The sequence below is a fragment of the Tupaia chinensis genome, unplaced genomic scaffold (assembly GCF_000334495.1).
Source record: "Tupaia chinensis unplaced genomic scaffold, TupChi_1.0 Scaffold144276_1, whole genome shotgun sequence".
Taxonomy (NCBI): domain Eukaryota; kingdom Metazoa; phylum Chordata; class Mammalia; order Scandentia; family Tupaiidae; genus Tupaia; species Tupaia belangeri.
In genome coordinates, this window is record NW_006204133.1 from 1,252,486 (window position 1) to 1,271,782 (window position 19,297).

Consider the following 19,297-nt stretch of genomic DNA (forward strand, 5'->3'; position numbering starts at 1 on the left):
GCACACACGCCCGGCCTGAGTTTTAAGCCACCAGGTCCGGGACGCGAACCGTGGTCGACTACGTGGGAGTCCAGCGACATAGCCATTACGTTAACTGCTGGTTCCCATAAAATAATTCTTAAAAACAATTTAGCCTTTATCCTATAGCACCACTTGACAGCACCGTGACCCAGGGGGCGTGGAGAGCGGGCCTGACGCCCTGCCTTTCAGCAGAGTTGGAGTAGCCCCCGATGTGCATGACTGCACGTCCAGTAAGGTCTGGGCTCTCTCCCTTCAGCCAGATGGGCTCTGTGTGTGTGTGTGGGGGGGTCTTGGGGGGGTCCCTAAAGAGCCCTGGCACTGTGAACAGCCCCGTCAGGGAAACGCAAGGCTCATCTACACTCTGTAGCCAGGGCCTGCGGGCCTCCTGGAGGCAGGGCAGGGAGAAGTGAGGGGTGGGTGGGGAATGTCCTTTTCAGTCTGAGCCCGAAGGGCATGGTCTGGGTGTTCCACCGCAGGTTGGGCAAACAACAACAACAATTAGTAATGAGTAATCCTGAGGTAGGGCTACCTGCAGGCCCCAGGCCAAGGCTCCTCTGGCCGGTGCTGCTGTGTCCACTGGAACCAAGCGGATAGAGGCTGTGCTGTTCTACGTACGCCCCGCCTGGATGGTCCCGGAGTGACGCCTGCCGCCATCCCTGTGCTGCGTCTCCCCCTGCCTCTGCCAGCACACTGTTCGACCTCCTCTCCTCGCTCAGGCGGCTCCCGTTCCAAGGCCTCACCCCCGACCCGGGCTTGGCAGGCATAAGAAGCGAGTAAGAGGGCTGTGTCCAACACTGTCCTCACAGGAAAGGTCTGGAAGTGATTCTGACCAGGACAGAGAACATGACGCCAACACATGACCAACAACTAGGAAATGAGGCTGGTGACACAACACTTCTTCCTAGCCCAGGGTCCCTGAAGACGCAGGGCCAGGAGGCCAGAGAGCCCTGCCAGACTCACCATGGGGGTTGCCAGACAGGATACCCGATTCTATAAATGAAAGTGCCTGTTTGGGTGTGGGGGCGGAAGAGGCCTAAACAAGGAGCAGGGGTGTGGCCAAGTTGGGGTGATGGGAGACAGGCTGGCAGCATCTGGACAGGAACAGGACTTCCAGCTCAGCCGCTGGGAATGGCCACTTCATGGCAAGCTGCTCTCAGCGCCTAGCTGGGTGGAGGTGTCTCCTCCGGGGCTGCTGGCTGGAGGACTGGGAGGCCCAGCATGCACCCAGAGCCCACGCCCTCCATGTCCTCAGAGCCAAAGTCCCTCACCTGGAATGGCCAGCTCCCCGGAGACGGAGTGCAGGGATCAGAGACCTCCTCACAGTGAGACTCTGGGAGATTCCAGTCACTTACTTGGGACTGGGCCTTGGGCAGCCCTGGCTCCTGCTCTTGGTACTGAGGACAGGGAGGCCACTGCGAGGCCAGGGGACAGTGGGGCTGGGCTGGGAAGGAGCTGGGGGCTGGGGTAAACGCAGGAGGGCTGAGCGCTTTGGACCCCCGTGGATCTGCTGCAGGGAGGTCCTGAGTGACCCAGCCCACGTCTACTCCTTGCAGAGTGTTCCCAGCCAGCCTGCCCTTCCTCCCTGCCTTCCTGCTGGTATGGGGGTGGGAGAGAGCACAGGCCGGGTTGGAGCTCTTCCTGCTTCTCCAGCTGGGACTGGAGACCCTGACCCCAGGGGGATCCACACCGGAAAAGCCAGCTCACCAGGCTGCTCAGAGACAGACAAGATTCTCAGTGTGCACTTCTGAGTCTACATCTGTGTGTGTGCACGTGTGCATCAACATGTGGGTGTGAGGGCTCGAGTGAGTGTGAGTGGGTGCATGAAGGAGGAACCAGCCAGGGCATTCACATGGCTCCCCTCACAGAGCAATGGCTTCCTCCAAAGCCATTCCCTCCAAAGCCACTGCCTTCCCTTGCAAGACACGCACTAAGCTGTTCCTTGCAGTACTGGCATGGTGGGAGCCTGGGCAACTCTGCCCAGGGGTACCAGAGGATAAGGCTGCCACCAGTGACTGAAGTTCGGGGAGACGCTACACATGGCCAGCCTGGCTGCATGGCGGACTTAGAGATGGACACGTGACCACACCAAGCCCGTGAGACCGACTCCCGGACTCTGGTTAGGGCTTGAGGACAGATGTGCTTCCTTTCCCCTCCCCGGGGGAGCTAAAGGATGGAGGTAGGCTGGGGTTTCCACCAGAAGGAGCTGAGAGCTGCCAGGAACACACCAAGGGCAGAGCTGAGAGGCGGGTCTTGGGGCTAACTGGTGTCCTGAAGCCCCAGTGTTCCTTAGGGGTTCCAGGAAGACCTCACTGCTTGGATTTTGATGCCCTGGTTTCTTGCAGGGTGAGGCCGCACAGATGAAGTCGGAGGCCTGGGCGGCAGGGTTGGAGTGTGACATGACAGGCACTAGGAGTTATCTCCCTGGGTCAGAAGGGGAGGAAGACAACCCAGAGGGCTGTCCAAGAGCTATGCAGGATGAAGAGACCCGGTAGATGTTCAGGAAGAAGCTGAGCAGTCACCCACCCAAGGAGAGGGACCCCGGAGGGTCCCCAGGAGGACAGGACATGGCGGGGCAGAAAACAGGCCCAGACACTGGCAAGGCCCCAAGCTGGCTGGGCTTGAACAGCAGTGGCCTGGAGAACCCTAACCAGCCCTCCCTGACTTAGGTCAGCCACTTCAAGCCCTGCACATACACTTGCGGGAAGCCAGAATTCCCGGGATCCAAACAAGGTGGCCCAGGCCTGAGCCCTGCCTGGGTGCTCAGAGGGATCTGCCGAGGGCTTCCCTCTCCCGAGAGGACCAGCTTCCCAGAGGCCATCTCTCCAAGGTCTATTTTAAAAGATGTCTGGTGCTCCTCATTTTGGAGGAAGTAAGTCAGAATCACCGCAGATGAGCCAGTGGAGGAAGGCGAGAGTACTGAATCTCTATTTTCCGTTCCTCAAAATCTGTCGGTTTCCTCCCAACCCTCCTAACCTTGGCTTGACCCAGGTCCCTGACCCTCAGGGGCAGGGTGGGGTGCAGAAGGGAAAGAACAGGCACATCCAGGGAAGAAGGCAGACCGTGTGGTGGTGGGCATGGAGGCAGAGTCTCCAGACTCCACGTGCCTTTCAGGGTGACCCAGGGCAAGGGGCCTGTGCTCCAGCAGTCCTGAGGGCACACATGTTTCCTTGCCGGGGTTGAGGGCCAAAGAGAGGGCAGAGGCTAGCACAGAGCTGCCAGAGGCAGCGGCACCCTCCTGGCCCACCCCACAGGGAGAAAGGAGCCTCTCTCCACCACAACCTCCACGGAATATGATAGACATGCCAACCTCGGGCTCAGGGCCAGGACCTCAGGGGTGTGCATCTCCAGCACAAGCGACTAGAGCCGCTTGCCATCAGCCCTCGGGACCGTCACGAACACAGCACTCTCAGTTGCTCACCCCGTGGAGACACCCTCAGAAGGCACGTGGGGAGATGGGAGCCTCAATTCCGCCCCAACTCCAGGACTTTCCCGCCTTACTGTTCCCCTCGGTCTTCAGTTTTTCTTTCCACAGAAAGCAAGACTTGTAACTTGCTCAGTTCCGTAATTTAACCAACGAGGGGACAACTTCCAACCCACCGTAAAGATCCCGGTTCTACATAGCTTCCAAATCCCTACGGGGGAAAACGGGGGTGCGAGGGGGTCCCACCCATCCAGCATCCAGGTCCCAACAGGTGTGGGGCAAGGCAGGCAATGACGGGGACGTGTGACCTAAGCTGGAGGGGCCAGCAGATGGCATGGAGGTGAAGGCGGCTGGATCCCACAGGACCTACTGCACAGTTAGTCGGGGCCTGGTGGCTTGAAGAACACGCTGGGCGCGTGTGCGTGCACACGTCTAAAATCCTGACAGGAGAATGGATTGCAGTTCTGTGTCTTGGGCTGTCTCTAGCAAGCGCACACACCCTTTAGTAAAAACTAAAATAAAAAGTAAGTAAAATAAAATCTTAAAAAATAAAAGCAACCTAAGCTTGATTTGCTCATTAGCATGATGTCGTAACTGGGTTCCTTTTTCTCCCCTATGAGAGAAAGAAGAAGGGGAGAAGGGTAAGAGGCAGAGATGAGCAGTTTGTTTGTTTGTTTGTTTGTTTGTTTGGTTGTTTTCCTTTGGAGAGGTTTTTGCTATAGGGCATGAGTGCTTGCCAGAGAGACAGAAAGCTAGAAATCACACCCCAGGGGGGACGGTTACACCACAATCCCTTCTCCTCCATCCTCCTCTCGGGATCTTGAGCACGTACGCACATATGCTCAAGTTTAAGCCACCAGGTCCGAGACTCAAACTGTGATCAACTACATGGGAGTCCAGCGACATAGCCATTATGCCAACTGCTGGTCCTGAGATGAGCAGCTTTGACAGGGTCCTGGTGTGTGGTGCTCCTGCCCTAGCCTCCGAATAGGCCAGGATGACAGGCCTGTGCTACTGCAATGTGCATGGTCAGGTTGGCCCAGGAACTGAACCCAGGCCTCCCATGCAGCTTCCAGCCTCCCAAGTGCTAGACTAAGCCAGAGTTTTTAACGGGCGCATACAGTGGCTCATGGACTGAACTGATAGTAAACATGGGCTCTCACTGGTTCCAAGTATTGTTATTCAGGATATGTGGATTGCCTAAAATTGTTTCAAACCGCTCCCCACCCACACAGCACTGGACCTGGAAATCCACAGCGGGTAACCTGCTCTGAAGGCTTGATCTTTACGGGCCCTGTTTCCAGTCACCGATTTAAGAGGATTTCTGGTTGTTTGATCCTGATCATAAATAAGGAATCCTGTCTCTAGTATGTGTGTCTGTCTCTCCTAAAGGGTGTGGTTGTGGTTAGGTTTCCTAAAAGAGTCGAGAGCAGGACTTGAGACTTCGCTGAACCTACGAAGTAGGAGTGCACACTATTTCGTGTCTGCTTGCCAGGAAGCAGTTGAACAAATACCTGGATGTCTGCTGGGCTGTACCAGAGCCCCCAGCATCACTGTGCACTAGCTGTTTGTCCTCTAGGAGAGCCCAGGTCAGACCAGACCAGCACAGAGCCTTCTATAGCCACCCAGGGCCTCAGCAATCCTTGCTTTACTTCACCTGAAAGCACTTTAAAATGCAAAAAGTATCCTAATCCCCTCGCGAAGCAAGCCGGATATTCCACAGAAGCTCTTTTTCTAAAATACTCATTTATTTATTACTGTATTTAAATTTGTCATAGGGCACATGAGCTCACCCAAGAGAGACAGAGAGAGAGAGAAAGCAAGCCACCAGGTCTGAGACTCGAATTGAAGTAAACCACGTGGAAGTCCAGCTCCCTAACCACCATGCCACTTGCTGGCTCCAGAAGCTCTTATATTTCGTACCAGCTCCACCATATCTAAGTGACTGGCCAAACCTGGACCTACAGCCAGCAGGAGCCCACGCCCACCCTTGCCTCCCCTCCACCGGTCCCCACCCCCAGGCCCTCTGTACCAGAGCGGGTGCTTCTTTTGTTAAAGCACCTGCGCTCGGTTAGGCTTCCCAGCAGATCCCCCCAGTGTGCTCTGGTCGGCTCACACATGCACGGAACTTCTGAACTCCAGAGGGCTGCCAGAAGGAGAAGCCCAGGCCTTAACAACACAAGGACAGAGGCTGGTCAGACAGCAGGCAGAGGGAGGGAGGTTTCCAGAGCAAGGGCAGGAGAGAGTTGAGAGAGAGAGGATTTATCAATAATTAGATTCATTCACTCATTCACACATTCATTCACCTAGTGCCAGACGCGAGGCCGTGTTGACAGACACCAACTGTGCCCAGTCTAGACAGACGGACAAGTGAGTCCAGGGGACCAGAGAGGAGAAAGTGTCGTGCCCAGAGCGCCAGGAAGCAGCTCTCCCAGCTGGAGGGAGGAAGCCTGGGACTTTGCAGCCCAGGGAGGAGCCTGGGCCCAGGCTCAAGGCAGACAGCAGAGATGGGGAGACTGGGAAGAGGAGCCTGGTAGGAGGGTTTGTCTGCAGGGCTGGAGGGGGGCTGGGCCCCTGCAGTTCAGGGCAGGAAATCTCCCAGACAAGGGGGAGCAGGGCTGGGGGATGGGCAGGTGGCAACAGACAGGCTGCTCTGCAGGGTAGCCCCAGGGGCTGGGAAACAGGGTCACAGACATTTCCTCCTTGCTGGTCGCTGTAGGCCGACCTTCCTCTGGCCTCAGTTTCCCCAGTACACTCAAAGGCGAAGACTCTGAGCTCTGGGGATGAAAGGCTCAGCTGCAGCCCAGACCACCACTCCCCGTAAAACAGGCCGGGTGACGCCAGCCAGCTCCGTTTGGCTGGTGAGTAGCCAGATGGTCTTTGAAGATGAAGCGTGCTGGGGCCTAACGCGGAGTCAGTGGCTGAGGTGGGAGCCGCCGGCACCTGCCCCTCCTGGCCCTTCCCAGTCAGAGCAGCACCCTGTCCGGGGACAGGACAGAGCCCACTGTTCTCCGTGGGCTTACCCGGTAGCTCCTGCCTGCTCCCCTCACCCTGCCCTGCCCTTGGCTACCTCACTTGCTGCAAGAAGGGGTGGAGGAAAGCCCGCAGGCTGGGGAGGGCTCAGGATGCAGGGGAGGCCTCCAGGGCTGCCTCGGGCCTCGCCTGGCTCTACTGCTGCTCTGGACCGGCACACCCTACCCTTGGGGGGCACTCTGCCCAGATGCCTGCCACTCCAGGTTTCCAAGTCGCTTCCAACAGGGAACAGGGCAGGTGACCACGGGACATCTTACAAGTCTCACTGACGTGTGAGAACAGTCCTCAAAAGAAAGGTTCCCTTGGCCGGCTCATTCCCCTTCTTCCCAGGCAGGAAGGGACATCTACCACCCGCCAAATGGGGGCCTCTGGGCGGTGGGAACCACACTCTGCTAGGTGGGGTGGCGGGACCAGGTGGCCCCCAAAGCGCCGTAGGACTCTCCTCACTGGGCCAGACCAGACACAGCTTCTTACTTCTGTCACCATTCCCCTCTCCCCCCACCCCCACCCAGGCCTCTCTGCATCTTGCTAGACACCCAGGCCCAGGGGCTGAGCCCGCCTCCTCCTAGAGCCCCAGCACCAGCTTCAGTTTCCTGGGAAATACTTGGCAAAGGAGAAGGGGCCCCCAGACCAAGCCGCCCCTGGGAGGCAGAAGCCTGCTAATGCGCTAATATTAGCACGATTGAAAGATAACCTCCCCAAGTGCTCCCTCCCCAACCCTAGCGCACCTGGGAGAGAGTCGCATCTCCTTAATGGCTCATTTGTGTTCATTAAGTAATTAATTCATTTATCTGATTTGCAGAGTGATGCCCAAAGGTCAGACTTTTGGATTGTCAACATCCGGCCTCCAGTGAGGTTTGGAATCACTACCTGCCTAAATGAGGAAGATCCCTATCTCCGCCTCTTATACCTTAGTCCCCGGGGTAGGAGAGCTCAGAGGTCCACTCCCCTGCCCTCCAGGGGGCTGGACCCGAGACTCCATCCCCCTTAGAAGCCCCACACCCACCCGCCCGCAGTCCCTGCCCTGACATCCCCTCCAGGGGTCCAGAGGCCTCTCCCAAACCCTATGACCTCCGGGCCCTGGGCTACCTCACTGACTCCTGCCAAAGCTGAGCTTTCAGAAAAGCTGAGCGGCATCTAGGAAGTCAAGTAGGAAGAACTGGAGAAAGGCCAATAACTCAGCCTCAGTAGCGACCCTGGTGGAAGAATGGGGAGGCTGGGACCAACAGTTGGCGGAGTGGCTATGTCACTGGACTCCCATGTGGTCAACTGCAGTTCAAGTCCAGGACCTGGTGGCTTAAACTTACGCCAGATGCATGTGCGTGCGTGCTCAAGAGGAGAATGGAGGAGAAGGGATTGCAGTGTGGCCATCCCCCTTGGGGGTGATTTCTCGCTTTCTGTCTCTCTGTCTCTGTCTGGCTGGCGAGTGTACGCACCCTATAGCAAAAACCTCTCCAACAAAAAAAAGAACAGGGAGGCTGAGCCTGCTCTGCCCTTTCCCATCCAGGCACTGCCCATGCCCCCACCCTTGCCCCCCCCCATGCCAGTACTTCCGCCCCATCTAAACCAGTCATGAGACCACTGCAGGCTGCAGAGGACGCAGTGGACACACGGACACACTGGCTGGGCCAGGCCGTGTTCAGCCTGCACGCCTGTGCCCATCTCCCTCCTGCATGAGCAGCCTGGGCGTCAGCACTAATTACAGGCTATGGACAGGGGATGGCCACTCCTCTCCACATGGGGAGGCAGCCTGCTGGTCGAGCCCTAGCCAGGCCCTGCGGTGCTGGGAGGACTGGCAGCTGGAAGGCCCCGCAGGCTGTGCACTGTGGACAGCCCTGTCTTCCCGCTACTTGTGGTGGCGTCCTGGTGGAGGCCGGCAGGTGCCGAGTGCTCACCTTGTGGTCGAGATCGGTACTGGCCTTGGGCTGTTGCTCCTGGCAGGGTGGTGAGAGCTCAGAGCTCAGGTACTGCCCCAGGGATGATGGCCTCATGAGACTCAGGAGCCGGCTGAGCAAGGACAGCTGAGGAGGGAAAGGGAGGCTGTCACGCAGGGGGGCGGTACCTAAGAGCTTGGGGTGCTCTGGGGACTGTGGCCCGGACACCTCTGTAGGTGGCAGTGGCTCAGAGCTGGGGCTTCCAGGACCTGGCTCTACCTCTCACTTTAGGAGCTGTGGCTTTCACAGATCCTCTTCCCAGAAGAGGTCTCACACCCAGGCCAAGGGCTCAGGGTGACCCTCTCTTAGTAGCAAGATTATCTGAGGCTCAAGGTTTACTCCACTTCCCAGGGAACCAAGAGCAGGGGAGAGGGCCCCTTTACCACTGGGCAGCAACGCCTGTCCCCTCGAGCTGCTGGCCCACTCTCCCTGGCCCACTCTCCCTGGTGCTGAAAGGCCGAGAGCAGAGATCGAGCCCTAAGCCCTGCCTGTTGGTCGCTGGGAGGACCGCAGCCGTCATCACCCGGCTTTGCCAGTTTCCTCACGGCCTCCCCTCCGCCTCGCTCTGCCTCTCGCTCCACAGAATTTTAAAGCAAATCCAAACATGATATCGTCTTACCCATAAAGAGCTTCTAACAGAAAAGGGTAAGGACTTTGCCCCCAACAGAATCATTAATACCATTTTTGAGCCCAACAAAATGACCAAGAACTCCTTATCATCATTCGACACCTGCGTGTGGGTCTCTGTCTCAGAAACATTCAGTTGGTCTGTTTGCATGAGAGTTCCCAAGGTTCACACTCGCACGTGGCTGGCAGGTCACTTAATCTGTTTGTCCTCCCTCCCCACCCCTACCCATTTAGTTTCTGAAGAAATTGCCTACCCTCCCTGAACAAGCCAGCTATGAATCCCTCAGAGGAAAGGTGGCCTACACAAACCCAGCTGTTGGCAGCTGGCAGTTCCTTCCAGCCCAGCCCTGCACCCGATTTGGGTAGCCCTGGCCGAGCCCCGGCAAAGACTGCCCAGCTGCCCCAGAGCTAACTCGTGGCTAGGGCAGAGGCAGGCCAGCTCCCGGCCCCAGGCCCTGGACCCACTGAGGGCCACATGCAACTCTGTGGGGAGCCAGGGCAATTCACAGATTCACCATGTCTTTAGGTCTCACAGGTGCAGGGTGGCCACGGGCTAGGGGCCTGAGCCCCCCAGCCCAGCTCCCTGCCCCAGCCCAGCCGGCACACCTGGCTTCTTCCTGTGACTCACTCAGACACCTGCTGAGCACCTCAGCCGCTGAGAGCTTAGACACTGACACTGGCAGGGAGCAGCTGGGCTGGGGGTTTCCAGTCAGGCTGGGGCCTCAGCTCCTGGAAGGGGGCCAAGGCTGCTTGTCCTTGTGTCTGATCTCTTTAGAAGTGGAGAAGCAGCAGGGGGAAGGTTCTAGGGGAACAGAGGCGCCATCTGGGGCTTCACCAAGACCATGGCTGTGTCACCTTGCTCAGGCTGTGCCGCTCTGGGGAATTTCCAGGACAGCCCTGCCTGCTCTGGGCTCACAGCTGTGCAAGCACAAGGGTCAGGCTCTGCAACCCACGCTCCCAGAGTGGCCCTTAGGCAGGCTGGCCTCACCTCGGCTGGGACCCTCCCTGCTACAGGAGGCCTGGGCTGGGTGGGGCAGGGCAGCAAGCCAGCCACTTGCTTGCTCACTCCTGCGTTTCCTCTCACTCCAAGAAAACAGCTTCACCAAGCCCAGGGCTGCAAGCTGCCGCCTTGCAGGAGCTCTGCTCTGCGCCTTCTGATTGCTAATGTTCTTTTGTTTCCAGCTGAGGACGCTCCAGCCAGTCTCTCTCCCACAGACAAACCCCCATTTGGGATACAGGTTTGTTTAGGCTTGATGTGTCCCAGTGAGGCTGAGGCCAAACCAGCACACGTTCCACCCTCCCCCCATCCCCCCTGCTGGGAACCGGCTCTGCAAACACTGGGTCTATTAGGGCAGACACCTCAGGGCAAGAAGCAGATAATCACCCAGGAAGACAGGCCTACACCGGCCTTGTCAGTTCACCTGGCTGATTCCAGCAAGGCAACTGTCCACATAGCTTGGCTGCGCTGCTCAAATCCTGGCTTGGCTCCTATTTGCACAGGGGAGGAAGCTAAGGTGGTCCTGAGGAGCTATTAACGTCTCCAGCTGCTGCTCCCTGGAGCCTGGGAGCAGGGGTGTTCTGATTGGACACTGCAAAGCTGTCCCTCCCTTCATTGCAGCCCCAGCCCCAGTCCACCTTTTCAGCATGGCCCGCCTGCCTGCACCCGCCCCCTGCCCCCTTCTAGCCCTGCAGCACACAACACCCTGGACTTCCTTCCACAGCATTTGTCAACTCCTAACCGCCTGTGTCATTTCATTGCTTACTATATTATCTATTATCTGCCCCCCAACTTCCAGACACGTGCTCCCTGAAGGCAGTGTTGTTCACTGCAATGTCCCCAAAGCCTAGCACCATACCTGGCACGTGGCTAATGTTTAATACATATCTGTTGAGTGAATGAATGAATGAACAAATGAATGAACAGCATTTCTGGGCTGCAGCTAACCTTTCCTAGTAGACGCAAACCTTTACTCCCCGTGATTTCAGCCATTTGAAGACCATGTGTTCCAAACCCTCAATTGGCAGGCACAGTTTGACAAAAGCAGTTTGTTGTGTTGCAAGAAGTGACCTAGAATAAGAAAGAAACTCCCAATTTGCTCCCCGAACCTGCCCGACCTGTGTGTTGCCTAGGCTGGGGAAGGGTGTCTCCATCCTCCCCTGGCGTCGATCTCTGAAAGCTCGGAGTCCTGCTCACCTCCTTTCTCTCACATCCCACATCCTGTTGGCCGTAGTGGGAAATGCACCTAGGACCCCACCACTTCTCACCAACCCACGCTGCTACTCCCCGGTCTAAGCTGCCTTCATCTGTCACCAGGATCGTCGCAGTCACCTCCTTCCTCCCCATCCGTAATTGTCTATTTTCAATAAAGCAGCCAGCGTGACATTTTCCACATGATAGATTTCATTTTTCCTCTGCTCAAAACCTTCTAGCGGCTCTCCACTCCAGCATGAAGTCACAATCCTCACACCTGAGCTTGGGGCTTGGGCTAACAGAGCCGCCACTTACCTGTTTGACCCCCAACTCCTCCTATTCCACTCTCAGACCTCTGCTCTAGTCACACTGGCCTCTCCATTTTTCCTCCAACCTACGAGGGCCTTGCCTGCCCCAGGGCATTTGCACTTGCTATTTTCTCTGCCTGGAACATTCTTTTCCAAGAAACCTGATTCCTAGACCAGCAGGTGACATGGCTGACTGTGGTTTCAGTCCCAGACCTGGTGGCTTGAAAATCACGCTGGGGGCATATGTGCGCACGCATGCACAATCTCAAGAGAAAATGGAAGAGAAGGGACCGCATCATGGCCATCTCCCTCGGGAGTGATTTCTCACTTTCCCTTTCCTTTCTGTCTCCGGAGAGCACACGTACTTAATGGCAAAAAACAAAACCAAAACCAAAAAAAAAAAAAAAAAGAAAGAAAGAAACCTGGCTGCTTAGGTCTGTGCACAAATGTCTCTCTTTGTTCATCTTTATAAAATAGCACCCTCCCAACACGCCTGCTTCCCTTTCCTGACTTTATTTTTCTTCATAGCACTTACATCATCTGGTACTCCAAATATTTATTATTTTAAAATTTATTTTATTTATTTATTATTTGTTATTATCATACTCTTGTTTATATTACATTGAATCACATGTAATTTTACAGTGTATTGCATTTCTTTTTCTAGAAGGAATACCATGCATATCAGTCAGTACAGAGACATTAAAATCCCCACCATCATCGAGTAGCTTTTCATTATTTTTTTTTCTAGATTATTATTATTATTATTGCAACTGGTACTCCAAATATTTATTTCTTTCTGGGTGCTTGTGCCCGCCTGCCCCTGGACTGAGAACTTCACAAGGGAAGGGCTGAGCTCTGTTCCTTTGTCTCTTTAGTACCCAGAGCAGTGTCTGGAGGACGCTGGTGCCTGAGGCCAAAATGCTGCTGCTTCTGAGATGTTGCCAGAATTGGCTGTCTACAGAAGCCCCTTTCTGAGAGCTCAGTTCTCCAGCATCTGGCTCCTGTTCCTGGGCCTCAGACTGCAGCTTGAGGGGCACGCAGAGCCGAACAGCTGGGTTTTTGGGGCTCCTCCTGCCTGCCACTCTGCCCCGCTCTAAGCCCAGGTCCTCTGCTCCCAGGTGGGGCCCTCTGCTCCCAACGCTTGCACCCACGCCCCACAGCACTTCAACTGATACGATTTAGCAAACAATGGTGCATCCACGAGGGGAAAGAGGCCCTTGTCCTCCTACTCGTGACCCAGAACTACAGCTCAAGGGGCCAGCAGGCACCTTCGGGAAGGTTCCCTGCCTCAGTTTCCTCATCTGTAAGATATGGATAATAGAGTCGTCATGGCTCATTACGCTGCTGCGAGGGGTGAGCACCAACGGCACCCAGGACACAGCAGTGCTGCGTGTGTGGCAGAGGGCACCACTGCTTTGGGTTGGCTGTGCCAGGTGGAAAGGAAGAAGGGGCCAGAGCATGGCCAAAGCTGTGTGCAGAGGGCAGGCCTGGGGAGGGCTGGAGAGGACGGACAGCAGCGGGCAGGCTGAATGGAGGAGAAGTTGGGGGAGGGGTGTGTGGCCTGAAGTGGGCGGCGGGTGGAGAAGTGGCCCTTTGAAGGTGTGTTTTAGGAAGACCATCGGTCGGACAGGACAGACTGGAAAGGGGAGTGTCTGCAGCTGGAGCCCTGCGAGGAGACTGCTGAGCAGCCCTGGCTTGCCATGAAGAGGGGGAGTGCACCAGCAAGGCCGCAGGCAGGCTCCCGCGGGGCCCTGCCCGCCTCCCACCGCCATGACTCTCACTGGCTCCCCTCTGCAGTGCAGGCCCTGACGCATCCTCCAGGGCCTGGCTCAGGGCACCTTCTCTAGAAGCCGCTTCATCGTCCTCAGGCAGAGTTAGTCACGGCAGCTGCAGCCGACTTGCTCACCCTTTTCTCCTGAGGTCGTCTGGGCACTGTCTCCCTGGTGCCTGCCCGCGCCTGGTGCCTGGTGCAGAGCCTGGCACACAGGTGCTGCCAGCTGGGTCTAATGTCGGTGGGTGCGGGCAGCTGGGCTGGCTGGCATGGACAAGCCTTGGAGCCAGCCGGGGGGAGCTGCTGAGCCCTCCTGGGCCTGCGCTGCCCGACGTGCCTTTCTCACTCGCCTCCTCAGAGCTCCCCTCTGCCCCCTCTAACCCAGCTCTTCCCCAAAGACACTCCCGGCCTCCACCAGGAGCGCAGCCCCACCATGCTCTCCTCACGCTCCCTGCACCGCCTCTGGCAAGACAGCTCAAGGCAAAACCCCAAGCCCTGAACCAGCCCCACACTGAGCAGCCCTATCTTTCTGGTCATGCAGAGCAGCTGGGTTTTCGGCGCTCTTCCTGCCTCCTCCTCCTCCTCCGCTCTGGAGCCAGCTGCCCCCGCCCCAGTCAGCCTCCTGTCCTCCTGTCTGTCTCTGCTCTGTGACCTTCAGGGCTTAGGGGGCGTCCTCTGGCCAACACTGCTGCCTTTCCACCAGGCTGCCTTCTGGAGTCCTGCAGGGACCCCTGTGTCTTGGCCCCTCTTGCTGCATCTCTGCTGTCCCTGCCCCTGACTGCTGGGCGGCCCTCGGACGCCATCTGAACCCTCTGTCCTGCCTTCTTCATAGAGACCGCTGTGAAGTGACCCCAGTGCAGGTCCCTCCTCACCCATACCCTCCCGAGGTCTCGGCCTGCACCCCGCCGTCCTGTAGTGTCTGTTCTGTGCCCTCCACATGCACGCACTGCCTTCTGGCGGGTACTGGGCATGTGCTAGGCACGGCGGGGGAGCGCTGGGCAGAAGCCACTTGTTTGACAGGACGTTCTAGCCACGATGTCCTAAGAAGAAAGCCTTCGCGGCGAAGGGGGCAACTGAGGCTAATGCTGGGCCAAGGCCACTCCAAAGCCCAACCTGGCTGGTCTCCTCCCTGAGCCCCTCCTTGCAGTCACGGGATCTCGGATCAGCCATATGGCCAGCCTTGCCCAAAGATGTACCAGAACATTCTCCCAGCACTCTGGGCGAGGCTGCTCAGGCCGGCCTTGTACGTGCCAGTGACTAGAGACGCATGGCCTTCTCCCCAAGTGCCTGCTCCCTCTGGACTCAGCCGTACTCAGTACTCAACAACTCTTCGAGGCAGGGAGCTTCCCGGGGAAGTGAGCGCGCTCTCAACCTCCTGCCCTCCTGCTCTCCATCCTTCGACTGTCACGACCCAGACTTCCCATAGGGCCCCTGAAGGGACCTCCGCAGAGCTGCACACGCGCTTGCCAGACAGAGACAGAAAGCAAGAAATCACCCCCAGAGGGGATGGCCATGCCGGAATCCCTTCTCCTCCATTCTCCTCTCGGAGTCTTGGGCACGAACGCACATGCACCTGGTGTGAGTTTAAGCCACCGGGTCCAAGACTCGAACCGCAGTCGACTACATGGGAGTCCAGCGACATAGCCATTACACTAACTTCTGGTCAGGTACAGTCAGAGCTTTATGGAGAGGAGAGAAATGCGGTGGGAAGACAGAACCCTAGTCTCCATCCTTGAGGCCTTGAGGACGTCTAACACTGCAACCAAAAGGAGACTGGGAGGGTGTGGTTTAAGTTTAATAGTCTTTGTTTTCATCTTTATTATTTTTCCCCTATAAAAAAGGACAATAACCAGGGGCTGGGGAGGGGCAGTGGGAGTCCAGACCTGACGGGTATGGAGGTTTAGTCTGGGAAGATGAACGGTTCTGGAGATGGAGTGGGGTGGCTGCACAGTAACATGAATGTATTCAGGGCCCCTGCTTTGTACACTTAAAAATGGTTAGAAATCCATGTGTGAAAATGCTTAAGGTGGAAAGAAAATAATGTCATGCACATTTTACTGCACTTATTTACATATATATACACATATATGTAGGCCACCAGGTCCCCCTGCTCTGTCTTCAGAGCCTGGCACATGGCAGGCTTGCAAACTGTTGCATGAAAGACTGTGAGAGTCCCGACTCAGCCTAGCTCTGAGCCTGAGGCTCCTCATCTCCGGGAAAAGCCGAGGAGTGACAGGCCGTGGGCAGAGCGGCTGGCCCAGCACAGGCCTGCCCGCCCCGCGGAGGCAGACGACTCACCTGGGTATTCTCTTGCCAGGGAGGAAGCGACTCTTGCTGGCCCAGCATTCGGGCAATGACCTCGAGGCTCAGCTGGCTTCGAAGCTGCCTGGGAGAGAAAGAGGAGAGTGTCTAAGAGGCAACCTGGGAGGGAGGGTGGGCTTGAAGTAAGGCGGAGCCCAGCAGGGGCCAGGACCCCACAGAGAGGGGAATGGGGCCAGGGAGCCAACTTCCGTCTGGGGTACACTAGCAAAAGGCTTTCTCCTATGGTTTCTAGCATTATCATTAATTTTAGGAAAAGAAATGCATGACTGGAAAATTTAACAATAAACGCAGGGAGCCGGTGCGGTGGCCCTGTACTTGGGAGGCTGAGTCAGGAGGGTCGAAAGTTCCAGGACAGCCTGGACAGCACAGGGAGACCGTCTCTACAACACACAGAACTGAAGTCCCTGGGAACTTCAGAGGCCAGTGTGGGAGTATTCTCCTCCTTGTTTTTTCTCTCTCAATTATACAAACTTATAGATACAGAGACAAGAAGCTGAACCACATTTAAAAAATTATTAATTTATTATTTCTTAATTTGCTACAGGGCATGCACGCTCACCAGAGAGAGACAGAGAAAGTGAGAAAGTGAGCTGCCAGATCCAGGACTCAAAATGTAGTCAGCCATGTGGGAGTCCAGCGCCCCAACCACCATGCCACCTGCCGGCCTCTGAACCATTTTCCAATAGGCCTTTGCCTTGTTTTCCTTTGCAGCTTAAGACTCCCAGGTAGGGGGATCAGCAGGTGGCATGGTGGTTAAGGCGCTGGACACTCCCACATGGCTGATCACAGTTTAAGTCCCAGACGCGGTGGCTTGCTTTCTCACTTTCCCTCTCTCTCTCTCTCTCTGTGTGTCTTTCTCTGGTCAAATTAAAATACATGAATGAATGAATAAATGAATAAATAAATAAATAATTCTTAAAAAAAAAAAAAAGAAATACATGAATGAATGAATGAATGAATAATTCTTTAAAAAAAATGACTCCTAGGCAGGGGTGCAGGAGGGTGGGTGACCTGGCCAGGTGAGGTCACCCTGCACCCAGGGAATTTCCTTTGGAGAATTCCCCACAGCCCAGGCTGGGCACAGGTTTTTAGATACTAACATCCGGGCCTCTGATTTTCATGGATCCTTGAGATCTAGGGTGAAGTTAAAAAAGAGAGCAGGGAAGTGGAGACCGCAGGCCAGAGCTGGGCTGCAGCAGGCGATGAGAAGGGTTGAAGGCTCCGTGTGGCAGGGCGGTAGGATGGGGACTTCCCACCTGAGCCACTAAGGCCTCACCCCTCCACACTGCCCTGTCACAGTCCAGCCACCTTCGGCACACTCAGCAATCCTTCATGTGTGGGAAAGAAGCCAGGTCCAGATGCACGTGTGTACGGCTTCGTGTGCCAAATGAAACGTTCGCAAGTCAGGATGCTACTGACCCTGGAGTGAAGGCAGGTCCTGCTCGTGTTTTATTTCCTGATCTGGGTGCTGGTAGCCTCTGGAAATCCACTGGGCTGTACTTCATGGCCCGTGCTCTGCTCTGATTGGATATTGTAGTTTAATCAAACTTTGACCCAAGAAATTCAGGGGACCGGGACCAGCAGTTAGCGCTGGGCTCCCCCATAGTCGACCGCGGTTCGCATCCCAGACCCAGTGGCTTAAAACTCACACCGGGTGCGTGTGCGTGTGTGCCCAAGATCCCGAGAGGAGAATGGAGGAAAAGGGATTGCAGTGTGGCCATCCCCCCTGGGGGGTGATTTCTCACTTTCTGTCTCTCTCTGTCTCTCTCTGTCTTTCTGGCAAGTGCACATTCCCTATAGCAAAAACCTCTCAAAAAAAAAAATAATAATAAAGAAATTCAGGGGACCAGCAGATGGTGTAACAGTGACATTGCTGGACTCCCATGTAGTCAACAACAGTTCAAGTCCTGGACCCAGTGGCTTAGAACTCATGCTGGGTGCTGTGTGCATGCATGCCCCAAATCCCGAGAATGGAGGTGAAGGGATTGCCACGTGGCCACCCCCTCTTCGGGAATGATTTCTCAATTTCTGTCTCTCTGCCTCTCTGGAGAGTGCACGTACCTTATAGCAAAAATCTCTCTAAAAATTAAAAGAAGAAAAGAGAAAGGAGGGACCAGCAGGTGGCATGGTGGTTAAGCACGCTGGACTCTCACATGGCAAACTTCGATTCAAGTCCCAAATCTGGCAGGTCGCTTTCTCACTTTCTCTCTCTCTCTCTCTGTCCCTCTCTGGTCAAATTAAAATTAAATAAATAAATAAATAAAGTAAAATAAAATAATTATTTTTTAAAAAGATAGGAAGAAAAAGAAAGGAAGGAGGAATCAGATGGAGGGAAAGATAGGCGAGCCAGATTTAACAAATCAGAATACAGGAAGCTCAGTACATTTGACAAGTAAACAAAAAATACTTTTTTTTAAGCATAGGTTCATCTCCTGTGATATTTGTACTACATCTGGCAACCCTGGGAGGAGCCAAGCATTCCAACCTCCTTGCCCAGGAAGCCCTGCCATTACACACGGACTCTCCCTCACCCATTCCCTTGAGTGCTGACCGCTCTGCAGTGCACCCACTTGACCTTCTCAGCGCCCTGCACCAGAGGAAGGAGACAGCCCGCACCTGGACTGAGCCCTGGCTAGCAGACACCCCCTACCGCTGTGTCCCCATCTACGGCCGCTCCAGATCCCTGTGGGTGCAGGCCAGGCCCCGGCTCTCACGCAGAGCCCCACCCTTCAGTTCTCCCCACCACACCCCATGGCCTCCATGGCCTCCTCCTGGTTGTCAGCCAGGAACTACTTTCCAGCTGTTCCCTGGAAGCCCCTGAAGCAGCTGGGCCCAAAGCACAGTGGGAGGTAAACGGCCCCTCCGCTGTTGCTCCCGCGAACTCTCAGCGAGTCAGAAGCCCTGCATCTGGGCTTCATTAATCCCAGACCCGGCCTGCCTGCGCGGGAGCTGTTTCCCTGCAGCTGTGGGGAGGGGCCGGTAGCAGGCCCCGCAAAGCCATGCTGGGGGTGGTTCCAGAAGGCAAGAGGCAGGCTTGGCGGGTCAGGACGGGGCTGCACTCCAGAAAGGGAGAAAAGCACCAGAAAAAGCACCAAGGGGGTGAATGGATGAAAAGAAACCCACATCTGAGAGTGGCGAGTTCCCCCGGCCTGTCCCCGCCTGTCCCCGGCCTTTCATCCTCACGGCCCTGCCTGCCTTTTAACACAGTCCCTGCACTCTCAGTTCCCGGGACACAGGGAGACGGGGCGGGACCACCTTCATATCCTCGGGCTGAGAACTCACTCTGCAGAAGAGAAGAAGAAAAGACACACCCCCAACACCACTCCAGCTGCACAGGGGGCAGGCAGAGGGCCCTGGCCTAGGCAGGCTGGGGGGCCCCGAAGCCACTGGACCCCAGCTGGCAAGGCCTCCCAGAACGCAAACCAGGCGGGGAAAGGAAGATCCCACACTCCTGGAGCCCCTGGCCACCCTAAGAGGCAGCAGCTCCAGCCCAGGCCCAGCCTCAGCCCTGCCCCCACCCCAGCCGCCGGCCTCCGTGGGCCAGGACACCAGGTCTGCACTCAGAGCCATGCTGGGAAACTGGAAATGACCTTTCCAAACCTACAGAGCGGGGACGCGGAATGCGGGCGCTCTGCGGCCTCCCAGCCTGTGGCAGCACCAGGGGGG

The 19,297-nt window shown here is 56.2% G+C and overlaps 1 protein-coding gene across 7 annotated transcripts in view; it reads right to left on the reverse strand.

The window, feature by feature from the left end:
• Nucleotides 1–19,297, reverse strand: part of FAM178B (family with sequence similarity 178 member B) — a 135,422-nt gene that overhangs the window by 9,177 nt on the left and 106,948 nt on the right. For 6 of the 7 annotated variants that reach the window (XM_006166572.1, XM_006166574.1, XM_006166569.1 and 3 more), the window contains 2 exons: nucleotides 15,608–15,695; nucleotides 8,371–8,496 (listed from right to left, as the gene is read on the reverse strand). In XM_006166572.1, the coding sequence (XP_006166634.1) occupies nucleotides 8,371–8,496; nucleotides 15,608–15,695 (214 nt within the window). The remainder of the gene's footprint in view (nucleotides 1–8,370; nucleotides 8,497–15,607; nucleotides 15,696–19,297) is intronic. The other variant, XM_006166575.1, reaches the window with a different exon arrangement.